This window comes from Thamnophis elegans, chromosome 3 (assembly GCF_009769535.1).
Source record: "Thamnophis elegans isolate rThaEle1 chromosome 3, rThaEle1.pri, whole genome shotgun sequence".
NCBI lineage: Eukaryota > Metazoa > Chordata > Lepidosauria > Squamata > Colubridae > Thamnophis > Thamnophis elegans.
The window spans coordinates 10,911,419-10,934,040 of NC_045543.1; the positions used below are offsets into that span (position 1 = coordinate 10,911,419).

The following is a 22,622-nucleotide window of genomic DNA, read 5'->3' on the forward strand; positions in this document are numbered from 1 at the left end:
GCTCGACGAAACCGCGTAGCTGACGTCATCACAGCGACAACAGCGCAGAGACAGAAGCACGCTGTAAACGCTAAACCTAAAATTAACCCCTAAACCTAACCCCCCTAAACCTAATCCTAAACCTAATCCTAAACCTAACCCTTAACCTAACCCTTAACCTAACCCTAAACCTAACCCTAAACCTAACCCTAAACCTAATCCTAACCCTTAACCTAACCCTAAACCTAACCCTTACCTTAACTTGAATCGGCTTGCTTTCAAAGCGCTTTTTAAAGCGCCCTTCTTTCTCCATGCTCGCTGTTGTCGCCCTGTTGATGACGTCAGCGACGCGGTTTAATCGGGCGCGGTTTTGTCGTGCCACGCTAAAGGATAAGATTCGGCAAGACAAACAAATGCTTCAGAATAAGATCTAGGGAGACAAATACAAGTGGGGGCGCTACGCAAATACAGACGCTACATAGATGATTAACCACAGCGCCACCATAGAGCTCTAGAAGGGCTTTCACGGCAGAGCGGAAAGGCCGGCATGGGGTATCCACAAGCCAGATTTTCTCTTCAGAGTTTCTGACTAGGCTTCCTACTTAAAAGCAGAAATGTAGGCCACGCTGAATGAGACATAGAAAATAGGTCTCTTGGTTGTTGTTGTTGTTTTTCTTTAATAGAACATTGCGGCAACACATTTCAAATATAGCACCATGCACAGCTAATTCAGGTACGAAGCACTGAACTCTGAGCACACAATTTGAAAATAGCCATTCTTCCTCCCCCCACTCCCCATATTTTCACAGAAAAGTTATATCTATATCTCTTGAAATATATTAACATTTTTCTTATACTCTAACTCTTTTCATTATATATTATGTTTTCTTTCTATGGACATTTTCTTTTAAAGTGGAAAGAATCAAGAATCGACACAGACTGCTTTGAATCCCAAAATAAGTGTCTCTAAAACCGAGGGGGATAAAGTCCGAGGAAAATAACGGAAGTCTCAAAAATAGCTCTGACCATCGTTTCAATAAAGTGCTTCTTCTAGGTTATTTTAACAACCCCACCATCACCTCACTGATATCCCACATTTTTCTTGCCACCAAGTCATCTGTGGCCTTGGGCAACAACTGCTCCTCCTTGCAGTCTCCAAAATATTTCCCAGATACGCCCTCTACTTCAGGAGAAGTGGACAGATAAACGATGGTCTGGGCTCCTTCTGACGGAGACTTGAAGAATGCCCAAGATACCAAGTTGAAAAGGGGCTTGGCTAATAAAGGAATATGTACGTACCGACCTAGATTTGTTCTGACAATACCAGGATGCAATACATTCACAGTGACACCTGTGTTTTGTATGCGTCGGGCTAACTCCCTGGTAAACAATATGTTGGCCAGTTTACTTCGACTATAGGCAAAGCTTTTGTTATAACTTAGTTCACTGTTTAAGTCATCGAAGTTGATTTCTCCATGTTTGTACAGCTTGGAGGATACCACTACAATCCTACTGGGAGCAGAACTTTTTAGAAGACTCAGGAGAAGATTTGTGAGCAAAAAGTGACCTAAGTGATTGACGCCAAACTGCATCTCAAAACCATCCTCTGTCTTCATATAAGGACACTGGAATATCCCCGCATTGTTGATCAGGACATCCAGTCTTGGCTCTTCCTGTAGGAGAGAGGGGGAGAGAGAGATTAAAATCTGGTCTTCTAAAGCAGTGGTCTCCAACCTTGGCAACTTTAAGACTTGTGGACTTCAACTCCCAGAGTTCCTCAGCCAGCAAAGCTGGCTGAGGAACTCTGGGAGTTGAAGTCCACAGGTCTTAAAGTTGCCAAGGTTGGAGACCATTGTTCTAAAGGAAAAAAATGGTTCTTAATATTTCATGTTCACAAAGCATCTTTGATATCCTTCTTCCCCAAATTGCACAATTTTGAAAGCTTGTCAAACCTAGAAAAAGCTCCTGAGACGGGGGGAAAAAAAAGAAACCTGTCAAAGGAAAGCCAAGCACCAGAACACAAAAGGAACATAGCCAATCCTTACAGCTTCGTTCATGAGGACTTGATTCTTATGTGTTTTTTTAAACACACACATTTATTAGAATTACAATGCATCTTTTCTTCAGCAATTTGCATGGGGATCTGTTCAGACCGCCTCCTCCGTCCACTAACGAATGCCGAGACAAGCTTAACTGGAATGTCCTTTAATAGCAAGACACCAAAACCTCGGTGGCTGAAAGCCAAGCAAAACAAACAGATAAGGACCTTGGCAGCAACTCAGACAAACTCAGGCAGCAATAAACACAGATAAGGCTTGGCAGCAATCCAGCCTGCCAAGCTCCCAGTACTGTCCTCTGACATTCAATCCTGCGTTGACTTCTGCAAAGAGGGGTGTGTGCACCAGTAGCTTTTTATAGTCTGGAGAGGAGCCTAATGACCACCAGCTGAGTACAATCACCTCTTGTAATTGCGTAATTGTTTCTGATGCCTAGTAGCTCTTCGATGGCGTGCATCCAGGAACAACTCACTACTGGCCTCTGGCTCACTCTCCCTTGTCTCCTCCCCACTGGTCCAAGGCTCAGGCACCTCCTGGTGACCAACCAGCCTCTCTGCGCCCTGCTCGGAGTCGGAACCCTGTCCAGGGTCCTCCACCTCCTCCAGAGCCGACTCAGAGGGCCCCTCGCTGTCGGAGTCTGGTGGCAGCTCCAACGGTACCTGCTGGGCCACAACAGGGATCTCTCTCTTATTCCCACAGCAACTATCTTGTGAGATTGTCTGGGTGAGAAACAGCAATAGTTTCTCAAAGTTTCCATAGATGAAAGACTATTTGGAACCTGTGCTTCTCATGCTGGCTGCAAGGATTGGGTGGCCATCCAGTTGTTAAAATTCCTGGAAATCCTAGCCACCAAAGCCATGATGAGGTATATTGGTAAACAACATTTATGAGGCTCCCAGGTTTGTGACTATCCAGCATTCCTCCCTATTAGTTGTGCCAGTTAGGGCCAGGAAGAATTACAGTACAGCAGCCACAGGAAGTGGGCACAAGTTCTCCATTTCTGCAACAGGATAAAATCTATTATTAGCTGAACTTCTATCAAACAAAGCAAAAGTAAACCCAACATTGCTCACGTATATATTTACTAAATATTTTTGTTAGTCTCTTCATATGCTCTGGAGATGAAAACATTCCTACATCTTAGTCTGACGCAGTCTTCTATTTGATTGAAGTAATTTAAAAATAAAACACCCTCCTCTGTTCCCTAAGATATAAACATAATTTTACATCTTACAATTTGTATACAAAAGAAGCCGAGAAGCCTGAAGGACCAGCATATCTAACTCATCTACCCAGTTTTAAATCAACAGACGACTGTTTCGGTCTTAATTTTATAATACCAAAGTGGTGCTTGATGTTCCCCGTGGAGATTCGGACCCTCACCACCCTTCAGGCTTTCCGCAAAGCCCTTAAAACCTGGCTATTCCGACAGGCCTGGGGCTGATGAGTTCCCGTCCCCGCTCGAATTGTGTGGCTGTTGATTGTTTTTAAATTGTTGTGTTGTTTTGTCCGTTGTCTCTTTTTGTGAGCCACCCTGAGTCCCTCTGGGAATAGGGCGGCATAGAAATACAATAAAATCAAAATCAAATCAAATCAAATTTAATTGTTCTGAGCTAGTCTGCATTTCAGGCCTCACATCCTATCCTCACCACTTAAAACACTCTGCAGTGCTAATATTCGTGTTGGAAAGGCTGTTCATCGCTTTTTCAGCAATGTCTGGGGGGAAAAACAGTCTCTTGATGTTGCATGCTCCCAGTGGAAAATCACAACTAATTTTAGTTTACCAATTTGCATACATACAATGCAATGTATGTGTTTATGGCCTTTTCCACATCTGCTGGATATTAATTCCCATAAGATGAAGTGGTTTCTCTGGAGATACTAGTGGAAGGATAGGAACCCCTGTCTACATCTGCAAAGCATACACTATCTCTGAGCAATCCACACACATGTGCTTCCTTACTGCAGCTCACGGATGAGGAGAGAATGATAAACAAAGCTCATTTGCACTGATGAAGAGGCTGGATAAAACTTGGATCTTTAAAATCCCATACAAAGGAGCCTCCTGATTTCACAATTTTTTTAATAGCAGCTACCAAGATCCAATATTAAAAAGTAAACTGGTTGCGTTATTGTTACATTTTAACTATGGTGGATCTATTTTCAGCATCATCATGCTGCAAAAATATGAATGTAAAAATGGATGCTCTTAATGTTGCATGATTTTTACTTGGAATACATAAGCAATAAGTATACTACAGATAACTTCCAACTACAAGCAATGAGTCATCTCAAGCATAGAGTTGACTATTTAAAGTACCACCTGTAAGAGCTGGTTCACAAGCTATTAGGATGGCCAGTAGGGGTTTTCAAAACAACAGGTGCAGACAAATCTTGGTTACATAGAAAAACATGAGAGGGGAGGGGGGAGAAAGCAGAACTAGTTTACATTTTGCCTATGTTTAGACTGCTCATGTGAAAGTGCTCACTGGAATTATTGTTATTTAACATACTTCATAATAAATTTTACTAATCAGGATATGGACACTTGCTCTTAGGGCTAACTCAACGAAGGCTGCTACTATGGTAGGAGCCAGACATCATCTGGTGCAAAAATTTAGTTCTATGGCATCGTGACCTGACAAATGTGCGCCTGACAAAAGCGCACCAACAAAACCGCGGCGAGAAAACCGTGACGTCGAAAGCGCACCCACAAAAGCGCGATTAGGGTTAAGGTAAGGGTAAGGGTTAGGTTTAGGGTTATTACGTTGTTTTCGCGTTGTTTGTTAGTGCGCTTTTGTTGGCGCGCATTTGTCGATGTGATTTCGACGTAGCGGTTTTCTCGCCGCGGTTTTCTTGCCCCGGTTTTGTCGGACGCGCATTTGTCGGTGAACCCTATGGCATGATCTCTCATAAATCTACACTTTTTCATACAATCTTCAGGAAAACTCAATCATGCTGAATGCAATGTCTACAATGAACCATCACAAATATGGATCTGAAATCCATATTTGTGATAGTTCATTATAGACATTGCAACAACCCAATAATGACATAAAATCACGTTGGAACTGTTTTTATTATGACTCATTGTATACAGATGGGTGTAATCAGTGATTTGACAGCTTTAAGTTTAACTCATGTAAAATAAGGCAAAAAAAACTAGGTTCTATATTTTGTATACACATGTTTGCACTACAGTTACATCATCACAATGTGGCCTAGGATTTAATGGTGAGGTCATACAGATCAAATAGATTTGTGATCCATGCTGCCAAAAATGGTCACATCATGACTGTCAGGATTCCCTGCAAGCAGGCAGATGTGTTCTGTTATCTGATTGTGGTTTCATATGGCTAACATGTTTTTGTGTCAAAGCAACGTCAACAGTGTGAGATCAATATTGGCTCGCAGCTTGCAGCTATTTAATGGGATGGGGACTGAAAGATTCCATGCAAGAAAATCATGTGGGTCTATACTTCACGTATGTCTTTGTGCCATGCTGCCAGAACCTGCATATGATATTCATGAACAGTGATGGCTTGTTACGTGCAGCTGCGAACCCTGCTCACGATTTTGATGATGAGGTGAAAAACATTTGAACCACAATAATGAGATTCAAGGATACAGGCACCAAATGCCTCCCTAATGTCGGTGACAAGATAATAATACATGGAGGCGATACTGTTTTATGACTTTGCTACGCTCATAACTGAACCTATGTGAAAATCAGGCGAATGAAGAAGAGCCATTTTCCAGATTCCTACTTTAGCAATGGGGGTCGGGATCCAAAATAGCGGGGAGTGATAATAGTCAGCATGCATGCATAATAGAGCCGAGGTGGCGCAGTGGTTAAACGTAGCCCTGCAGGCTACTTCAGCTGACTGCAGTTCTGCAGTTCGGCTGTTCAAATCTCACCGGCTCAAAGTTGACTCAGCCTTCCATCCTTCCGAGGTGGGTAAAATGAGGACCCGGATTGTTGTTGGGGGCAATATGCTGACTCTGTAAACCGCTTAGAGAGGGCTGAAAGCCCTATGAAGCGGTATATAAGTCTAACTGCTATTGCTATAATTTGATAGATGATGCCCATGAAAAAGCAATGGGAAATCAAGAGGCTCTATTAAGAACCCATGTTTTTTTTTTCTTCCTGTTACTGGATTAGCCTCAAAGGGCCTGACCTATTTTAGGGCGCACATAGGCATAATCTGCTCAGGTTTCAGGTGAATCCCATGTAAAAGCCGCACCGAAGGAGAGAAAGAAATCAGGTTTGGCTTCCAAGGGCTGCAATGCGGAGCCTGAGATTAGCCATCAACCTGCTGCAAAAGAAATGTTGCTGCCTCGGTCAGGCGCCAATTAGGCGAGGGTCCCTCTTTTTTTACCTTCTTCCAGTATGATCCAGCGGGATTCCTCCTGATCGTCCCCATGCACGAAGGATCCCAGGACCCTTCCCTGTTAGACCTCCCCTCCAGCCGCGGGGTGGCCTCGATTTGGGATCCCCCCCCCCAATGGGTTGAAGTCCACCCACGGGCCCCCCTCCACTCCCACCCGACCGTACCTGCAGCACCTGCTGGCAGAAGCTGCGCACGGAGCGGAGCGAAGCCAGGTCGAGCTCGTGCACCACCAGCTCCCCGCGGCACTCGCCCCCGCCGCGCGAGCAGAGGCCCACTTCGGCGCGGAGCTCGCGCGCGGCCTCCTCCGCGCGGCCGCAGTCCCGGCAGGCCATGATGACCCTCGCGCCTTGCCGTAGCAGCTCGGCCGCCGTGGCCCTCCCCAAGCCGCTGTTGGCCCCGGTGATGATGGCCGTCTTGCCTTCCATCGGGCCGCCGGCCGGCATCTTGGCCAGCGCGGCTTTCCTGGCCACGGAAGAGAAGCAGCGGACGATGAAGAGCAAACCTCCCCCGACAGCGGCGGCCAGGAGGATCCCAGCCGCGGCCATCGCCTGGAGGCCCCAGGCTGGACGGGATTGGCCGCGGACTGGGCCGACCGAGGGATCATTCAAGAGTTACGACCCAATGACATCGCGCGGCGGGCTGGGCGGGTGGGGGGGAGGAGAGGGAGCGAGGAACTTCCGGGAGTTCGGTAGGGTTGGCCCGTTGGTCTCGCTTGGCATTCTGGGAAACGTAGTCGGGATTCGATTTTTACCCGCCGCCCGCCCTGCTCCGTCCTGATTGCCTTTTTTTCTTTTTTGACGTTCTATCTTTGTCATTATCACGATAATAAATAAAATAATAAATATAATTAAATAATAATACAATAACATCATCAAGGGGCGTTCATAATGGCATGCCCTGTCCCACTGTCCCCATTTATACGTACCCATTTCATTCATGCTCATGTTTATTCTTACACCTATTATCTTGTAAACTATTGACAAAGCAAATAAATAAATTACTATGCAAATAAATGAGGTTAAAAGATTGTCATCTCGCTTTAAAACAAGTCGCGCAGGTGCAAAAAGAAACCGGGTTTATTTGTTAAAGACTTACATCAACAAAGCTGGAAAATAATTTGCTTAGCTAATTTGCTTTCTTCAGTGTCTATAGTTACTTGTAATTTATAATATAGTCCTTATAATTTGGTATTCGTTCACGTTCAAACTTCCTTCTGACCTGTTTAAATCTAATTTCCACTTGCTTAACATTTTTCCTCTGTACCATGTGTAGAAGATAACACTTTATCTATTTGATGAACTGGATTCTGTTCTACAGTTTATGGTGTAATAAAATTAGTGTTTAAAATTGCCATCAGATTCTTCTTTTCTGTTTGCAGCATAAACAGAAAGATTAAATTATTCATATCTAGTTTCCTGTTTTGATTTAGGATCTCCAGTATACTTATTTAAAGGAGAACAAATTCCAGATGTCTGCATTCAACTGTTACAGGGTGAGGAAGGCCAGCTTAAGTAGATATACTTTTACTACTTGGGATATGTTTTATTTAATAAATGTTAGAAATTCAACCAATGATGTTTATGCTTGTGTATGTAATACAAAACACTTATCTGTAATCACACATCCCATGAAGGCTCATTTAAATAACTAGTTGGGTAGAAATAGTACTATTACTGAGTGATACCCATGGCTTTGAAAAGTATGACATCATGAAAATTTCTGTCATTTGAATGATGACATCATGAAACAAATGACATCATTCAATCAGGTCTGATGTCATACAAGTTACTAATTGCTGCAGATGATGTAATTTGTGTCACAGAGATGTGAAGAGCATCATTTAGATTACTTTCTAATGAAGTTGTCATTAGGTGGGTCAGGATAGGAGCTGATACAGTCACACACAGGGACAGCACTTAAACAAATGAGGAGGTTCTTTCTAAACACTGCCAAACAAAGCCTTTAATCACACATTTCCACTTTCCGGTATCGGAAATTCCTTAAATATGGCATGATCTCTTCTGGTCTTTTCATGCATGCATAACACACACTATATTTTCTCCCTGGCCTGCTTCCTGCCTGCCAGAATCTCTGGATTTGTAATCTCCACATCATTCCATGTTTACCAAGTGATGTCCTTTCTAGCAACATGTCGTGCAATATCTGCAATTAAAAAAAAAATCCCTTCTCTGCTTTCTTGCCTCTTTTTATATCCTACCTATGACATATATGTGCCAGTCTACAAGTGCCTTCCAACATTTCCCTATACCTGCCTATGTTCTTGCGGTTTTGTGCTAAGCTATCTTGTCTATTAAAACCCATGACGTGGGCACAGACTCAACCCCTTTCCTTTAACCGGGCACTTCAATTTGCTGCAGATGCCATTGTTCAAATGTGATAGGTTGCAGCAGAAATCTGATGTGCTGCATGCCATATTTGTTGTGCTGATATCTGGTAAGATTTCACTGTAATACCTTTGGATAACAACTTTAAACAACACCCCAGGATTGTTACAAGTCCAGTTTTATCTATTTGGGGAAAAAATAGTAGTAAAATCATTTAGATGAGATGACCATCTAGAAATGTGATAATAAATATAAGTGTATTGTGAACTTTGCAGACTCCTTGCCAACCTCACTTTTAATTTATAATATCAATGGTAGATTCTATGGGTGGGATGACAGAAGCCGTGACCCGTCAAAACCACGCTTGACTAAGCCGCACCCGATTAAACCGCGTCGCTGACGTCATCAACAGGGCGACAACAGCCAGCGCGGAGAAAGAAGGGCGCTTTAAATAGCACTTTGAAAGCAAGCCGATTCAACTTAAGGTAAGGGTTAGGTTTAGGGTTAGCTTTAGGGTTAGCTTTAGGGTTAGGTTAAGGGTTAGGGTTAGGTTAAGGGTTAGGGTTAGGTTTAGGGTTAGGTTAAGGGTTAGGATTAGGTTTAGGGTTAGGTTAAGGGTTAGGTTTAGAGTTAGGTTTAGGATTAGGTTTAGGGGGGTTAGGTTTAGGTTTAGGGGTTAATATTAGGTTTAGGGTTTACAGCGTGCTTCTGTCTCCGTGCTGTTGTCGCCCTGTTGATGACGTCAGCTATGCGGTTTAGTCGGACGCGGTTTAGTCGAGCACGGTTTTGTGGTGGAACCTCAGAAGCAGCAGCGTGTAGCCTTTGGTTGTGGCTGAACAGCCCCACCTCCCCCAATGCATATCTCCTTTATCTCAAAGCAAGATCTTGCCAGGGACAAGTTCATGCTCACTAAGCAGAATGAGATTCCCCTCAACCCCTCCTTTTTCCAAGACGAAGGAAATATTACTAGATCATTATTAATGCGTGTGGACATTACACATCCACCAGTGGTGGTTTCAAAAAAATTTGGAACCTCTTCTGTAGGTGTGGCCTGCTTTCCGGGTCCACTGGTGGAACCTCTTCTAACCGGTTCGGTAGATTTGATGAACCAGTTCTACCGAATAGGTGCGAACTGGTAGGAACCCACCTCTGAAATACATGTAGAAAGAGTAGCTGGGACAAAACCAGACTCCTCAATCACAAACCAGCATAACCAATATACAGGCTCAGCCTTACCTCCTGATTCCCTAGACCACGTGTCACAACATTGTTAGCCTATCCATCATAGTCTGTGATTTAGTTAATCTGTACATTTATCTATTTATATCCCATTTTATTATTTTTTACAAATAATTCCATACAGAGAATTTATAAATCACACCTTCATCTTCCTATTTTCCCCATAACCATCATGTGAGATGGGTTGGGCCAGGGGTGGGAACCTACCGGTTTAACAACCGGTTTGCTGCATACGTGTGCACAGTTTAGAGAAATCTCACCTTCCGCATTATTACCAGCGAGAAAAAAAACGTGAGGCGTGGCAATCAACTCTGCCACGCCAATCCACAGGGCTTCGGAAAAGGAAATATAGGTGAGTATAATGCAGGGGCGCCTGGGCGCGCCCACTTCAAAGTCGGAGCGAACTGGTTCGCTCCCAGCTGATAGTCGGAGCTACTGGTTCAGCAGAACCGGTCTGAACTGGTGGAATTCCACCTCTGTGTTGGGCTGAAAGAGAGTGACTGACCAAAGTTATACAGCTAGTTTTCATGATTAAGCTGAATCTGAACTCACAGTCTCCTGCTTTTTAGCCTAGTGCTTTAACCACTAGTTTTCCACTGAGTTTATATATGTAATAGTACAGTGGTGGGATTCAAATAATTTAACAACAGGTTCTCTGCCCTAATGACCATCTGGGTAGGTGGGGCTCGGTGGTCATGTGACTGGGTGGGCGTGGCCAAGTCAAGGTCACTCAGGTCGATGGGCGCTTCGCCTTAGCTGTTACAATGTCATAAGGGTTAACTGGAGAGGCAGTTTCTGTAAGCAGGTCAATAAAGATTAGGCTAGAAATAACACCAGAATGTTCCCTTCCTGCCTTCCTTACAGGATTTGCCCTGTAAAGTAGAAACAAAAGAAGATTTCTTCCAACAATCGGTTCTCTGAACTACTTAGAAAGTTACCAACCGGTTCTCCCGAAGAGGTGCGAACTGGCTGAATCCCACCTCTGTAATAGTAGTACTATCTTGATATTTTCAATAATCATTTGAAGAGTTACATCTTTATCATATGATAACTAACATTTAACATTGAGCAGTAATGCTTATACTAAGGCAGAGGGAGAAATACAATGTCTTTTCTATCTTTTATTACAATAAAATGTTGATAATTATTTATTAGGAATTCTATTCTTTGAGAGAATGGTCATTCATTGATTATGGAAAAACAATATATATGTGCAGAGTTTAATTCTGTAAGATAATTGGTTAAAATGTGAACGTTCTTTGATGAAAAGTTCTTAAGTACAAAAATACTGAACATTTAGATTTTATTAAGATGGGAAAGCAGTTTTAAACAGAGGTTTGCTTACAAATAACAAGATAATAACTGAGATTTTCAGTTCACATCACATGATCTTTCAGAAGGATAAATAATGTAATACATTTAAGAAAGCAAAGGGATAAAAAGAAAGCTACATCTGATTCTGTTGTGAGGGAAGCCTGATCATAGAGAGAATGAATGGAGATCAAAATGTAAAACAAATAGGAAGAGTAAATAGGTTGAGAAAAAGGGGAGACAGAGAAAGTCATGGCTAGATGGAACTTATAAAAGTCCTGAGACTGGAAGAGGTGAATAGTTTAATGAATGAAGACAATATATGAAACTATCTATGGAGGCAATGGAATGAAGGATAATTTGGAAGGCTAGACAGGTAGGGAATACTGGAGTCTTGATGTAGACCAATGTTACCTGTATTTTGTTTTTTCTTATTTTATAATTTCTTTTGTTATTTCTTATTGGTGTCTGTGTTCTTCATACAATCATGCAACTTACCATGAAAGGAAATAGCACAATGGATATGTTATTTATGTATGTATCATCAAAGTGGATCTAAATCATTTTTGAACTCTGGTAGGAGTCCTGCAGTGGTCAAATGCACTGAGAAATATGGAGCTGGAGCAGGATCAATTTAAACATTCATTTGGCAGTATGCTTTTAAACTATTATTATTTTTTCTTCCCAGTAGAATTGGTAGTAGGGCTTCAGATCCCACAAAAACCTTTGAACCTGAACCTGTTTTAAAAATGTATATAGACAGTTCTACATTTGTAGATACTCCTATTAATTCTGCAAGTTATTTTCAATAATTTTGGAAGGTGTTGAGCAGTAAATTTTTAGTTTGTGCTGAGCTTATGGCTATAACAGACTTCCACAAAGCCAAGGAAGTGTTTGAAAAGCTCTGAGGTTATTAATTTTCAGGAAAACTGGCCTCACATTCCCAATTGCAGTGACTTGGGAGCTACCAAGGTAATAATTAGCAAAAATCATAACACTCACTCTCTGTAAATGGAGGAAGATGTTCACCATAGGCTGCTTATGTATCCTTCCAAGGCAGATTCCCTCCAGCTCATCAGAAATTTATAGCTACACATTACACAGAGCAGAGATGTTCACTGAGAATTTTCTGCCCTACTTCTCATTGTTTGAAAGACCGGAGAGCTTTACTTGCAGGTTCTCCTATGTGGTGATTAATGAGAATGGACAGTAACAGCAGCCCACACGTATGCTACTGTATTCATTAAATGCTGATTATGTTGACCTAAAAGTTCTGAAGTTTAAATTAAAACAGTATGTATGTATGTATGTATGTATGTATGTATGTATGTATGTATGCATGCATGCATGCATGCATGTATGTATCAGGGGTGGGTTTCAGGCGGTTCGCGGCGGTCCCTGCGAACCGGTTGGTCGGCGAACCCGGAAGTAAGTAACTTCCGGGAACGCCGAAGGGTCCACCCGCCCACCCGCGCTCCTTACCCGGTTTTGATGAGTTCTGCGCTTCCAAGCATGCGCAGGACGCATACAGCGCCTGTGCGATCCTCCAGCAGCTGGAGCATCGCACAGATGCTAGTACGCATGCGTGCACTGCGCGCGTGCACGAGGATGCCGCCAGCCCCATTCCAACCGGTTGGAACGGGGCGAGAAACCCACCCCTGGTATGTATGTATATGTATGTATGTATGTATGTATGTATGTATGTATGTATGTATGTAAGTAAGTAAGTAAGTAAGTAAAGGCAAACCTTTTGGACTTGGTGTGTCAAAAATACAGAAGATGCCTGACTTGACTACTGATATGTCCCATGCCATCCACCCCCTTTTAGACCACCCCAAACAATAGCACCACAAGCCTGTCTCTCAAGTAGAGACCCAGACCTTGACCCTAGTATTACTGCTATTACCCAAAAGGGCCACCTCACAGTTCCCCAAAACATGTGAGCCTTGGGGGTTGGAATCATTGCCCTCATGGTCCAGGGCTCCCCAGAACCTGCTGCACATTGCTTCATTTCAGGTGTTGTTCTTTCTGTTGACAAGGCCCCTCTGGGCTACCCAAGGTTGCTCTGGATCAGGGGTCTCCAACCTTGGCAACTTTAAGGCTGGAGCAAAGCTGGCTGTGGAATTCTGGGAGTTGAAGTTCTCCAGGCTTAAAGTTGCCAAGGTTGGAACCCCCTGTTCTGGTTCCCCCATGAGGCATTCTTTCTTGAAGCAGCTTTGGAGAAAGCCCTTTCACAGCCTCTGCAAAATTCACAAACGAATGTCCCATTCTCACACCATTTTCTGAGGGTCCGGAGGCCACACGCCCGATTCTTGCACAGTCACAGTCCTGAACTGCATCCCACACAATATAGATCAGCAGATGTATCAAGAATCTTAAGTTTAGCTACCTAAAATTGCATTCTACACTATTGAGCGTGGCCTCTACTGGAAGCCTGTAAGGTCTGACAGACTGTATCTTACAATACAGTATCTAGTAGTAGGAAACATAGTTTCGTGGTCCCATCTAACTTTTTAAAAATCTATTTATCAGGTATCTATCCATCTATCATCTTTCTGTCTGTTAATCTGCCAAGCTGTAAAGCATAACACAAGCTTCTTGTAACACTTCTTTGCAATAGTATGTTGGGGCTCACTGGAATAAGCCAGGGAGTGTTAGGAGCACATTCATCTTTGGCAAGTGGGTGTTTTGTGATTGGCCATGTCAGATGGCAGCCATTTTTTTTTTGAAGAGGGAAGTTTTCTACTACCACCTTTTTTTCACAAAAGTTTAAATCTGCCCCCAGCTCTACAGGCTGCTTCCCTCTGCAACAACATAAGCAAAATTTCATAAAAACTGATTATAGTTTATGGGAAACGATTGTTTATTAAACTTTGCACCGTGCTGTACAAATTTCATAGCTTTATTTCCTGACATTAAATAAGTCAAAGCTAGAAATGTTGTCTAAAAACAAATAAGCTTTGCAGCATTTAACGTGTTTTATTGTTTGTGCAAGAATGTGAATATCAAAATGTGACCCCCACCCCCATCAATATAGTCTTGATAGAAACCCACATGTGGAAATATTAAACTTAATAGCAAATTTATGGGCAAGGTAAAGGGAACTAATTTTTGGCTGGGTCCTCTTTCAGTTTGGATTTGTGGTACTTCTGTCCAATGCCATACGGTACATGCGCAGCAATAGTGCCCAGCTGCTGTGCTCCTTCAATGTGAAACATCTGATCGTCGAAGAAAATGTGAGGCCTGATTTTTGCCAAGATCGGACCCTTGGGTGCCCCTGCGAGGAAGAGGGCTTCGTCAATCTGCACTCCCCAGCTTCGAAGAGTCTTCAGCACTCTAGCTCCAGAGCTGGCAGCACTCCTGGCTGTCACCAGATAAGTCCTGACTGGCGAGTCCAACCGTTCGTTCTTGAGGTAAAACTTCTTCTGGAGCCTTCCAAGGTCTTCCAGGAAACATTTCAAAGGACCCTAAAGGTGCAAAAACATCACAAATACATTTAGAATTCTATACCATTTTTTTCCTTTGAAGAAAGAGTCAGGATTGCTGATCATTAATGGGACTTTCAATGCATTGCAAACTTGTTGACTGCCTCGCATATGTAGATATATCTAGACCGCCTTTTTAATTTCAATTGAGGGGCCAATTCCATGAGGACAAAGGCTTCATTAAAAAAAATCCATCCATTAAATAAGGGTGCATAAACTGTCAGAATCCAACACCATCCTGAAGTTAAGATTATTTATCAACAGGAGAGATGGCAATCTGTAGCTACACGTGGCTTTCAGCTCATAATGTTCCCCAAAAGGCATCATCCAATTTTAGCAGCCAAATGAAAAACTGACAGCAACGTTTTTGTCTTTTTTATTTTTAAGTCCAATGTCATTATGATTCTGTGTATTTTTAAAAATTATTACTCATTTTATTTGGTTTTGCCATATTACTTTGCTATAGTAGTCTCTTATAAGACCCTTTGAACTGGTTATAAGTATTTAAAATAAATACATAAATAATGAAAAAGATGCATATCTCCGCCCAATTATTTGCAGTTCTTAAAAGCTTCATAAACATTTTGAGCAAGGAGTTCATACTTAAAATCAAAACACAAATTCCCCAGAAAGAAATTTTCAGAAAAAAAAATATTAAAATCAAAATACAAAATGAAAATATAGGCCACATTATAAGAACAAAAAAAATGCAGAAGGTGGCCACTCTACCTTTGCCAGAGGTGTATTCTCATGGATCTTCTCATGCTCAAAAAATCTATCCAGGCCATGTTCTTTCACAATGATTTCCGACTCATCAGAAAAAAGAACAGCATCTCCATCGAAGGCTACTCGGAGTTGTTTATCATCATAAGGCACATTCTTGTTTCCAGAAAATAAAGTGGCAGCAGCAATTCCTGCAGAAATATTACAAGAAACAATTCAGGATGCCTTCTACTAAATCTCAAGGCCAGCATTAATGAATATTTCCAAAATGTACAAAATTGTCAGCTAGTTATGTGAGCAAAAAATTGCAAGATCTAATAATTTTCTGCCTTTCTCATAGACAACTAGAATTGCCATTATGACATGCCCACTTAGACTAAATGGGACACATTTTTTTTCTTCTGTTCAATTGTGTCAATTTATCAGAGACTGTACAAGTCCCTGCAGTTTTCTTGACAAGGTTTTTCAGAAGAGGTTTGCCACTGCCTCCTTAGGGCTGAGAGAAAGTGATTATTTCAAGATCACTCAGCTGGATTTGTGCTCAAAGTGGGACTGGAACTCACAATCTTGTGTTTAGATTGGTGTCTTAACCACTACACAAGAGTCCAGTACACTTGGAGACAGAAGACACAGCTGCATTGCCTTCTTATTAAACTATTCTCAAGTATGTAGGATCAGACCCATATTTTTAAATTCCATTTTTTTAAATTAACAAACTGACCCAATTAAAGGTTTTATTGAAAATGCAAATAATTCATCAAAACTTTGCTTAGTACTCAACCAAAGCAATGAAAAACTCAATGCAAACCTGCTTCTATGGCTTCCTGGACTTTTTCAGAGTCAGCAGAAAGATACAGATTGGTAAGGTATCCTTTCAGGTACCCGATGGGACTCTTGCCTCCAGTCATACAAAACCGTTCAATTAGAAGACCTAGATATTAAGAAAAATTCTCAGTCCCAACTCATGCAGAAAAACCTCTTACCTGCTGCTGTTATTTATGTAATAGCTGTGTCCCAGTTAAAAACAGTTTGAATCTGCTTTACATTTTGTTAACTTGACATTATATTTATGTGCAATATATCTGAAATCTTTCTAGCTGCAAAATGCTAAAAGAAAACAGCTGAAAAGAACCAGATATTTCTTGTTGAAAGAATACATTTTCAAGCTAGGTTGGAAAAAATCTCTGTGTGTGTCAGGATTCTACTCAACGTTTCAAGAGAAAAACTATTTCCCTCCAGACTGATATTTTGCTACTATAATTACCTACTAGTATAATCCAGGGGTAGTAATGCTAGCATAAAAATAAAAAGGGTCACAGACTTCCTAAATGTGGAAGAGTACATTTCTAGGTGTAGAAGACTGAGCTGCAACCAGTTGTAGAGCTCCACTTTTAAGAATAGGAGTAGGCCACACATACCTCCACACGACCTATTAGATCTCACCGGTTAGGCCTCCTCCGAGTCCCATCTGCCGGTCAATGTCGACTGGCAACTACGCGGAGGAGAGCCTTCTCGGTGGCAGCTCCGACCCTGTGGAACGATCTCCCCGTGGAAATTCGTACCCTCACCACCCTCCAGACCTTCCGCACAGCCCTCAGAACCTGGCTATCCCGTCAGGCCTGGGGTTAAGACTACAACCCGCCCGAATAGTATGAATGTCGTGTTTTAATTATGTATTTGTCTTATATGTTAAAAGTTTGTCTCCCCCCCTTTTAAGTTGTAAGCCGCCCTGAGTCCCCCCAGGGAAAAGGGCGGCATATAAATAAACTTTAAATCTAAAAAAAAAATCTAAAATAACTGGCCAGCATACCTTTTATGGCTCAGAGTAATTAAGATTAGATATCTGAGCTCCATTTTTGTATTTTGGGCTTGAAAGGCAAAGCAGGTGGCCTAAAACAGAGATGTCCCCGACCTTTCTAGTCAATGACTGACAGTGGGGGGGGGCATGGTTTCACATGCGCTACCTAAATCCCACACATGTGCAAATTAAGTTTCCAGTACTTACTGGCTACTTGCACAGCCCAGTTCCCAACAGGCTACAGACTGGAGGTTGTGGACTCATCTCTCCTTACTTTGGGGTATGACCTTTGACATGCTACCTAAACCTGATGAAACTCTTTGGCCAACAACAACTGCAATACAATGATGCACTGCCCTACATTTGCCTTTGGAGATTCTCAGTCATCCAGGTCATGGTTGTTCCCAAAGGTGCTCTTTTTCAAGAAGCTGAAGAAGCCTCTTGGATGAGAAGCAAAAACGTCTTCAAAGAAAAACCAGAAAGCCCAGTTGCCTCTTGAAAAAAGCACCTTTGGGACTGTCCTACATTACACTCAACTCTGTAGTGCCACCAAATCTCCATCTCACAGCTCTGCTTTTCACACAAACGGAACAGCAATTAATGAAACACCCTTCTTTTAGTCTTAGAATTCTATAAGATGCAGAAAAATGAAAGATGTCACAGTAGCCTAGCCTAATGCATAGGCAACCAGACTTCAGACTCACCGTAGTGGTTAATGCTGTTGATAAGTCTCACTCCCACTTGGGCATGATTATTAGTCATGAGCACAATATCAAACAGCTCTTCATCCTCAGGATATAGTTCACGAAGTCGTGCATTTACATGTTCCACCGCCTATGAGGAGCAAGTGGATAAACAGATATATTTGCTCAATTATTTCATCAAGAGGCCTGGGTGGGATATGCCTAGAAGAAGAATGCACTTACCAGTCTAACCTGTCTTATGACTTCACTTTTTGACCTCTCTTCAGGGATCTGTTAGGGCTTGCTGGAGATGTAGTTTAGTTTAGTTTAGGTTTATTTATATGCCGCCCTTCTCCAGGAGGGACTCAGGGCGGCGAACAACTCAAAGGGGAAAGGGAACATAAACAACAGTACACATAATTAAAATACACGAAAATCACACAGCCATACCAGTCGAGAGGGGACGGAAACTCATCAACCCCAGGCCTGCCGGCACAGCCAGGTTTTGACGGCTTTCCGGAAGGCCTGGAGAGAGGTGAGGGTCCGGATCTCCGCGGGGAGTTCATTCCAAAGGGCCGGAGCTGCCACAGAGAAGGCCCTCCCCCGGGTAGTAGCCAGATGGCATTGGCTGGTGGACGGAACCCGGAGGAGGCCGACCCTGTGAGATCTGACGGGTCTTTGGGAGGTAATTGGCAGCAGGCGGTCTCTCAAGTATCAAACCCAATTGCCTTCCTTTAACAACTACAGTAACTAAGATGCTGAGGAACATAAATAGGGATGGCTTCATTGAACAGAGAGAGATGGGTGCCAAGCAGCAATAGCTTGATACACAACAGGCAACAACCTGGGTTGGACATAGATGACCTGTCTTGTGTCCCTTAGGCTAGCTTGTTCTCCAAGCATGTGGAAGAAAGTGATCCATTTGCATGACTGAAGAGTCAATTACTAGCATGATTAACTTCAAGCACCTGGAATGGGTGGAGGGCACAATGTTGCCCTTTGCCTTAGGAAATAAAAGTTACTTGAGGTTTCCCTTGATTGTATGCATAGACTGAAAGTGACTCATCAGCATTTGTTTACAAGTCTTTCTCAACCTCACCTCAGCCTCCTAGTTCACCTGGTGAACTAGGAGGCTGAGCATGAAACTTTGCCTGATCTGCTTCAGCACACTTTCTCAGCTTCTGTCATCATCCATTTTCTGCTTTCCCCCCTGAAATAATAGTATAATCCCCTTGATGAAAAGGAAGGGAAGTTTAAGATAGAGCTATGAATTAGCTAGGTTCCAGTTGGATGAATTCACCAGGAAAGGGCCCAGTGGAACAGCACATTACTTGCATGGTACATAGGTCCACAGCTGAGTATCTTCAGCCACCATCAGTCAACACAGATATACAAAGGGAACAATATCCTAGTTTAAAGTTTAAAGCAATTTTTTAATGCTCCTAAATTAGGGCTGCGGCAGAAGGGTAAAAATGATGCAGTGGCTCAAATAAGGGTACATACTGAGAAATGGATGGAAAATGAAGTATTGATAATGAAGAGGTGAGAAGTTGGAAAGAAAAGGACATGACAGTAGGAATTGTCTCTTCTAGCCAGTGATGGGAAGCTGACTATCTCTATAATAAAGAAGCTGAGGGAACACCAAATAGGGGCAGTGGTGCAACTCACCCCATGTTTTTTACACAACAGTTTCTAGCAGATCACAAAGGAGGAAGTAAGGTATTTAACAAGTTCTACAGAAAGAAATAATAGCAACAACTCCAAATAAAAAAACAAAAAAACAAAAACAAAAACTCTGCTCCATTAGCAGCCTCTTTTGATGGAATGTTGAACACATGATTACAAAATTAAGCATTGAAATCCTTTTACATCACAGGAACTGGCAAATTTCTAACAAGTAACTCTGCCAACTCAGATGGTCTTTTTATCCATGTTTGAGTCCTGCCACACAGACATTATGACCCAAAAGCTGCAGTCTAAATGTTTTAAATTCTGTTGAAATCCATGAGATTTAATGTCTGCAAGAATCTCTTTTTAAGGTAGAAATCCATGCAATTCAAATGTATATTGATTTAATACAGATAGAATAACTTAATACTTTTAGGTTTGACATTGTTCCTTTTTTCAGAAGACAGGAGGTGTAACGTAATTGAGTAATCATTTATGTGCAACTACTCTTCCCATTTATAGCTCCAGTGACCAAGCTCTCTGCAAGCTGAAAAAAACTTTAAATTAGGATAGGCAAATAGGAAATGTCCATTAGTATAAATGTACATCTTGACAAAAACCTCTCTGAATTTTTATTTCAAAGTCTTTTAGAAGTACAAATCTAGTCATTAGAAAATCGGTAACATCTAAAAAACAATTGCTGGAATTCGGTATGTCTAGTTTAATGAAAAGAAGGGCATGATAACAGTGTTCCAATAACTCAAGAACGTTCATAATGACAAATAAATTACACAATGAATAAAATAGCACATTTTTGGATAGCAATGTTCCAATATCCAAAGGGTTGCGACAAAGAGGAGGGAGTCAAGCTATTCTCCAAAGCACCTGAGGGTAGGATAGGAAGCAATGGATGGAAACTAATCAAGGAGAAAAGCAACCTAGAAATAAGAAGAAATTTCCTGACAGTCAGAACAATTAACCAGAGGAACAACTTGTCTCCAGAAGTTATGAATGTTCCAACACTGTAAGTTTTTAAGAGATTGGATAACCATTTGTCTGAAATGGCATGAGCAGGGGGTTGGACTAGAAGACCTCCAAGGTCTCTTCCAACTCTGTTATTCAATCCTATTCCTAATTCTATTCCTAATTCTAATTCTATTTTATACATATTCACTGCATCTTTTTATTTAATAGGATTTAAAGATTGTAATCTCTTTGTGATTAACCAGGAATTTCCCTACCCATTACCAAATATTGGGAGGCATCTCCCATTGGTGTCTGGCAGATGGCAGAAGTATGAAATGCAGTGATATTATTTGCCATGTGCTCCAGGAGAAAGAAAGGAAGGAAGGAAGGAAGGAAGGGGAAGGAAAGGAAAAAGAAAAAAGAAAGAAAGAAGGAAAGAAAGAAGGAAAGAAAGAAAGTTGGGAGGGCGGGAAGGAAAGAAAGGAAAGAAAGAAAGAAAGAAAGAAAAAGAAAGAAGGGAAGGGAGGAAGGGAAGAAAGAAAGGGAGGAAGGAAGGAAGGAGGGGAAGGGGAAGGGAAGGAAAAAGAAAAAAGAAAGAAAGAAGGAAAGAAAGAAGGAAAGGAAGGAAGGAAGGAGGGGAAGGGAAAGGGAAGGGAAGGAAAAAGAAAAATGAAAGAAAGAAGGAAAGAAAGAAAGAAAGAAAGAAAGGCGGGAGGGTGGGAAGGAAGGAAGGAAGGAAAGAAGGAAAGAGAAAGAAAGAAGAAAAAAGAAAGAAAGAAAGAAGGGAAGGGAAGGGAAAGGAGGAAAGAAAGAAAGAAAGAAGGGAGGGTGGGAGGGAAGGAAGGAAATAAGGAAATAAGAAAAGAAAGAAAGAAAGAAAGAAAGAAAGAAAGAAAGAAAGAAAGAAAGACCAGAAGCGGCACACACAGAAAAAAGGCTGGAAGGGGGTGGGGAAGCATGAGCTAAACAGAGAAAGATCCCTATTTGGGGTTTACCTTGACAAAGGCAAAAGCAGGGCCAGGTTTCAGAGTGACGTTCTCGTTGGCCTGTTGGTATTCCACGTATTTTTCCAGACCTTGCTCTTCAAAAATTTTCCTTTCCTCCACCATATCGAAGAGAGCTCGGGAAGACACGGCGATGGTGATGGCATTTTGAGGCTTGGGCTGAAAGAAAGAGGAAGGGGGGGGGGGGTGTATGGAACCAAACTAAAACGGTTGGGCCCAAAACAAACTGAAGACGGGGAAGTCTTGGGGGAAGTCAACGCAGAGTGGTGGTAGTGGCGGGGGGGGGGTGTCGCCTAGAGAAAAAACGAAAACAAGCCAAGGACACGAGTGGGAGGGGGGAGAGCTCCACGGAAGCCCCCCCCCCAAGTAGGAGTGGCGGGGAAAACAAAGCGCACGCGGCGGGGGCATTTTGACAGCGTGGAAATGGGGGGGGGGGGAAGCCGGCATGGTCCCTGCCCCTCTTGAGGCAAGAGGGTCGCCGAAGCCGCCGCCCCCCTCACCCTTCCCGCGCTTTGGGCTCGCCGTTCTCGACGTCCCTTCTCGCCCTTCTCAGCGTCCCTTCTCGACGGAAACGCCCACCCTCCTCCTCCTCCTCCGCCTCAATACGCACCGGCCGGGGTCTCTTGGTGCTGGCGAGGCTCTCGTAGGCAATCTTCGCCGCCTCCCAGTCCATCTCGGCTCCGTCGGCCTCGTCTTGAGGGAGCTCCGTTTTGCTCTCCGCCTCATTCTTCTGAGGTTCCCCCTCTTTCTCTGGGCTAGAGCCGCTCATGGTTGTTTTTTTTTTTTGTGGGAGGGGGGAATTCGGGCAGACGGGAGAGAAAAAAAACCCGGGTCTTCAACGAGGCCTGGAGAAGAAGAAGAAGAAGCTGGGAAACCGCACCCCCGCCAGGCATCCCCCGACCCCGCCCGCTCCAGCAGGAAGCCGCACAACCGGCTCTTTTTACGCCCGGAGCAGCGGAGTTTCTCTTGGGCG

The 22,622-nt window shown here is 42.8% G+C and overlaps 2 protein-coding genes across 2 annotated transcripts; both read right to left on the minus strand.

Moving 5' to 3' along the window:
- Positions 1–636: 636 nt before the first annotated feature.
- On the minus strand, positions 637–7,066 carry LOC116506117 (retinol dehydrogenase 14-like). Its single transcript, XM_032213751.1, has 2 exons — positions 6,592–7,066; positions 637–1,652 (listed from the first exon to the last, which is right to left on the minus strand). Exons 1-2 carry the CDS (start codon positions 6,970–6,972, stop codon positions 1,035–1,037), a joined length of 999 nt encoding a protein of 332 aa, XP_032069642.1. The 5' UTR covers positions 6,973–7,066; the 3' UTR covers positions 637–1,034.
- Positions 7,067–14,179: 7,113 nt separating this feature from the next.
- LOC116506116 (cytosolic 5'-nucleotidase 1B-like) lies at positions 14,180–22,584 on the minus strand. Its single transcript, XM_032213750.1, has 6 exons — positions 22,260–22,584; positions 21,641–21,808; positions 18,033–18,162; positions 16,339–16,461; positions 15,537–15,721; positions 14,180–14,789 (listed from the first exon to the last, which is right to left on the minus strand). Exons 1-6 carry the CDS (start codon positions 22,416–22,418, stop codon positions 14,427–14,429), a joined length of 1,128 nt encoding a protein of 375 aa, XP_032069641.1. The 5' UTR covers positions 22,419–22,584; the 3' UTR covers positions 14,180–14,426.
- Between the last annotated feature and the right edge of the window lie 38 nt (positions 22,585–22,622).

Bases quoted from the DNA above. Each gene is read 5' to 3' on its own strand.
- LOC116506117 (XM_032213751.1), bottom strand. From the start codon at position 6,972: ATGGCCGCGGCTGGGATCCTCCTGGCCGCCGCTGTCGGGGGAGGTTTG. The intron at 1,653-6,591 runs GTACGGTCGGGT...TCTCTCCTACAG, and splicing joins TCTGCCAGCAGGTGCTGCAG to GAAGAGCCAAGACTGGATGT.
- LOC116506116 (XM_032213750.1), bottom strand. From the start codon at position 22,418: ATGAGCGGCTCTAGCCCAGAGAAAGAGGGGGAACCTCAGAAGAATGAG. The intron at 21,809-22,259 runs GTGCGTATTGAG...TCTTTCTTTCAG, and splicing joins GCACCAAGAGACCCCGGCCG to CCCAAGCCTCAAAATGCCAT. The intron at 15,722-16,338 runs GTTTGCATTGAG...ATATTTCTGCAG, and splicing joins CCAGGAAGCCATAGAAGCAG to GAATTGCTGCTGCCACTTTA.